General features: G+C 44.7%; 1 protein-coding gene across 1 annotated transcript in view; it reads right to left on the bottom strand.

Annotated features, from left to right (window-relative positions):
- Window positions 1–523: 523 nt before the first annotated feature.
- LOC101570005 (BMP-binding endothelial regulator protein) overlaps window positions 524–2786 on the bottom strand; it is a 241952-nt gene continuing 239689 nt past the window's right edge. The window contains exon 15 of the mRNA XM_023708096.1: window positions 524–1503. Within this exon, the coding sequence (XP_023563864.1) occupies window positions 1322–1503 (182 nt within the window). The 3' untranslated portion in view covers window positions 524–1321. The remainder of the gene's footprint in view (window positions 1504–2786) is intronic.

Here is a 2786-nt window from a genome sequence, read left to right as displayed (position 1 = left end):
TGTAAAGGACACACACGTCTTGGACAAGATGGCTACTGCTAGGACTGCCAAAATGTAGGCATTTTTTCTATTACCTATTAATAGTGTTCTATCAATTAAAAATTAATATGGAGCTTATCTATTATGATGAGATAAACTGTTAAAATGGATTAACATGAAGTTGATACACCTAATTTATGAAGCATGACACAGGACATATCAAGACTTGATTGAAATGTAACACATTTATTTAAGACAGTGCAGAACATTCTATTTTTAGACCTTAGTGGGTTTTGTTTTTGTTGACAATTTTACTTGTTCAACAGAAATCAGGTCAGGAAAATGACACAGTGACTGGGAGCAACATGACTGGCAACCTGGAGAAAGCACGCAGGACACTCTCTGGGAGGAAGGACGTGAGAGCGGCTGCTCAGTAAGATTCCACAGCTAAGCGCTCTGACATTCCCACAGCAAGCAGCACTGGGCAGGATCCCTCTGACAGGTGAAGGCTTTCCCTTCACACAGGTACTTCCCACAGGGCAGAGGGCCTCCATCTCCTCACTGCGCTGCTTTCAGATTCAGAGCCATGGACAGTTTTCTTTTGTTGTGCAGCAGTTTCCACAAATTCCTCACACCCAGTGCCACCACCATTCCATCTGGACACTCCATCATCTCAACACACCACGCGTATGTGGTCCTGCACACAGATCTACTTAGGAGGTGGAGGACTCTGCCAAGATGGCAGGAAATCACTGGGCTCTTATGCTGTGCCCTAGCGACCCATCCATATTTCTTGGTGGCAGCCAGCTTTGGAAACAGTATCCAACCACGACCCAGTGAAGTCTAGCAGCCCGTCCCTTGCTTTGCAGACACCACCAGGGCCCATCCTGTCTTCTGCCATCTCTCTCAGGCACATGTTTCTGTCTTTGGAAACATGAAACGTCTCCAAATAAGTGTGCCCTTCCCCAGTGAAACATATTCCCCAGTGACAAACACTGACTTCAAGGTAAAATCAATGTGAGCAGCTGAGGGTCCTTAGAAAACTTCCTTAAGAGTGAGAAATGTGTGTGATGTCACAGCCATCCTCGAGGCTGCAGATTAATCTCCAATGGCTTGTAGATTAGGATCCTAGAAATTACACCTGTGTATAGCAGAAAATATACATACAGTACTGCACTATAGTCCATGTGAGCGATGACATGTTTGAACATATCTATACCTCTCCATATGTACACATATGTACCTGTGTGCACAGTCAGGCACGTACACAGCAGTCTTTCCCTGGCTCTTGCACTTCCGTGCCAAGGACTCCAGGTTGCAGTCTCAATGGCTGGCACAGAGGTCACCGCTGAGGACAAAGGACTGGCTTGATGCATCGCCCCCTGTGCAGGACCAAGTCGGCTGGACAGTGGCAGCCTGCCACACACGGCTTGTTGCAAGGGCCGATCTCATTCCAGGTGTCACAAGTCTTCACACAGCCTGGGCCACAGGTGTCGTACACAGCGCCGTGCTTGCACTGGGTGGCTGTGGAAGAAGAGACAGAGCGGGATCTGTTTTTTGTTTGTTTGTTTGTTTGTTTTTTATTGAACTCAGGGATTGAACTCAGGACCTTGAGCTTGCCAGAAAGACACTTATGATGCTAAGCTGTATCCCTGGCTCTGATGCGGGACCTGGAGGAATGGCCCTCAGCCCAGCTTCAGCCCAGGGTCATGCCTGCAGGCTGGGTCCCTGCACAGACCTTCTTTCCCCACTACTGAGGTCTGCACAGCAGACATACACAGTACTCAGACCTTCATTTTAATGAGGGAATAACCAACACCTTCCATCCCTCACAAACTTTGGGACTCACCTGCATTTCTAAAAGCAAATCCTAAGATCTATCTCTGGGTCAATGCACTTCAAAATACCATACTCATAATGTAAACTTTCCATTCTCAGGTAAGGCAAACTATAAAGCATAAGCCTGTAGGAAAATGTTAATTTGACTTTTGCAAATAGCATGACAAATTAATCCCAAATAGACCCTCGAGCTATTGAGCTGTGGTGAAAACAAATATCTTGTGCAACTTTATAAATATTAAAATATGTGAAATTATACATACAGAAAAAAAACCTACCAAGGATATTGGAAACATGAGACATATCTTAGTCGAAACAATCAATTTGAGGTAAGTTACAGCAAAAGTAGGGCCACAAAGAGAGAGATCAGATGTGACAGGAGCAAGGGCCACAGTCCATCTGGGGCTGGCCAGGGAGTCTGAAAACAGTGACACAGATAAGCCTGGCCACTGTACAATCATTGTGGACACAGAATTGACATGACCTGGACACCAGAGACCCTGAAACTTCATGAAGAGACTCATCAGAAGACACCGATGAAAACAGCATTTAAATATTGTAGGTGTGTGAATTCAGCAAAATAATCCAATATAGTCCAGTAGTCCTGTAACTGTCCTACTAACTTGTTCTGAAACTGTCTCATTGCTATTTGTTTCTCAATAAAATTAATTTTTATAAAAGAAAAGAAAATGTCCTGGAAGTCCTACAACACTCAGACTTTTCCACCTGAGTCACTTCCAGGGACAATGGAAGGGGCTGCCCCTCAATCTTAAGACCAGGAACTTTATTATACATGGGAATCTGGAGCAGTGATTATCCACAAGCACCAGTAACCATCCAAAACTCATAACAATGGAGGACCTGTAGGCAGTAGCTTAAACCTTGCTATTGGTGTTCATGGGTTCACAGAGTAATATCTGGTGAAGAGTCTTGGAACTGTAGAAATGATTTAAATAGAACCAGTTCCC

This window comes from Octodon degus, unplaced genomic scaffold, assembly GCF_000260255.1.
Source record: "Octodon degus isolate 3935 unplaced genomic scaffold, OctDeg1.0 scaffold00330, whole genome shotgun sequence".
Lineage (NCBI taxonomy): Eukaryota > Metazoa > Chordata > Mammalia > Rodentia > Octodontidae > Octodon > Octodon degus.
The sequence above is the reverse complement of the archived record's forward strand: the minus strand, read 5'-3'. Positions and strand labels throughout refer to the sequence as shown.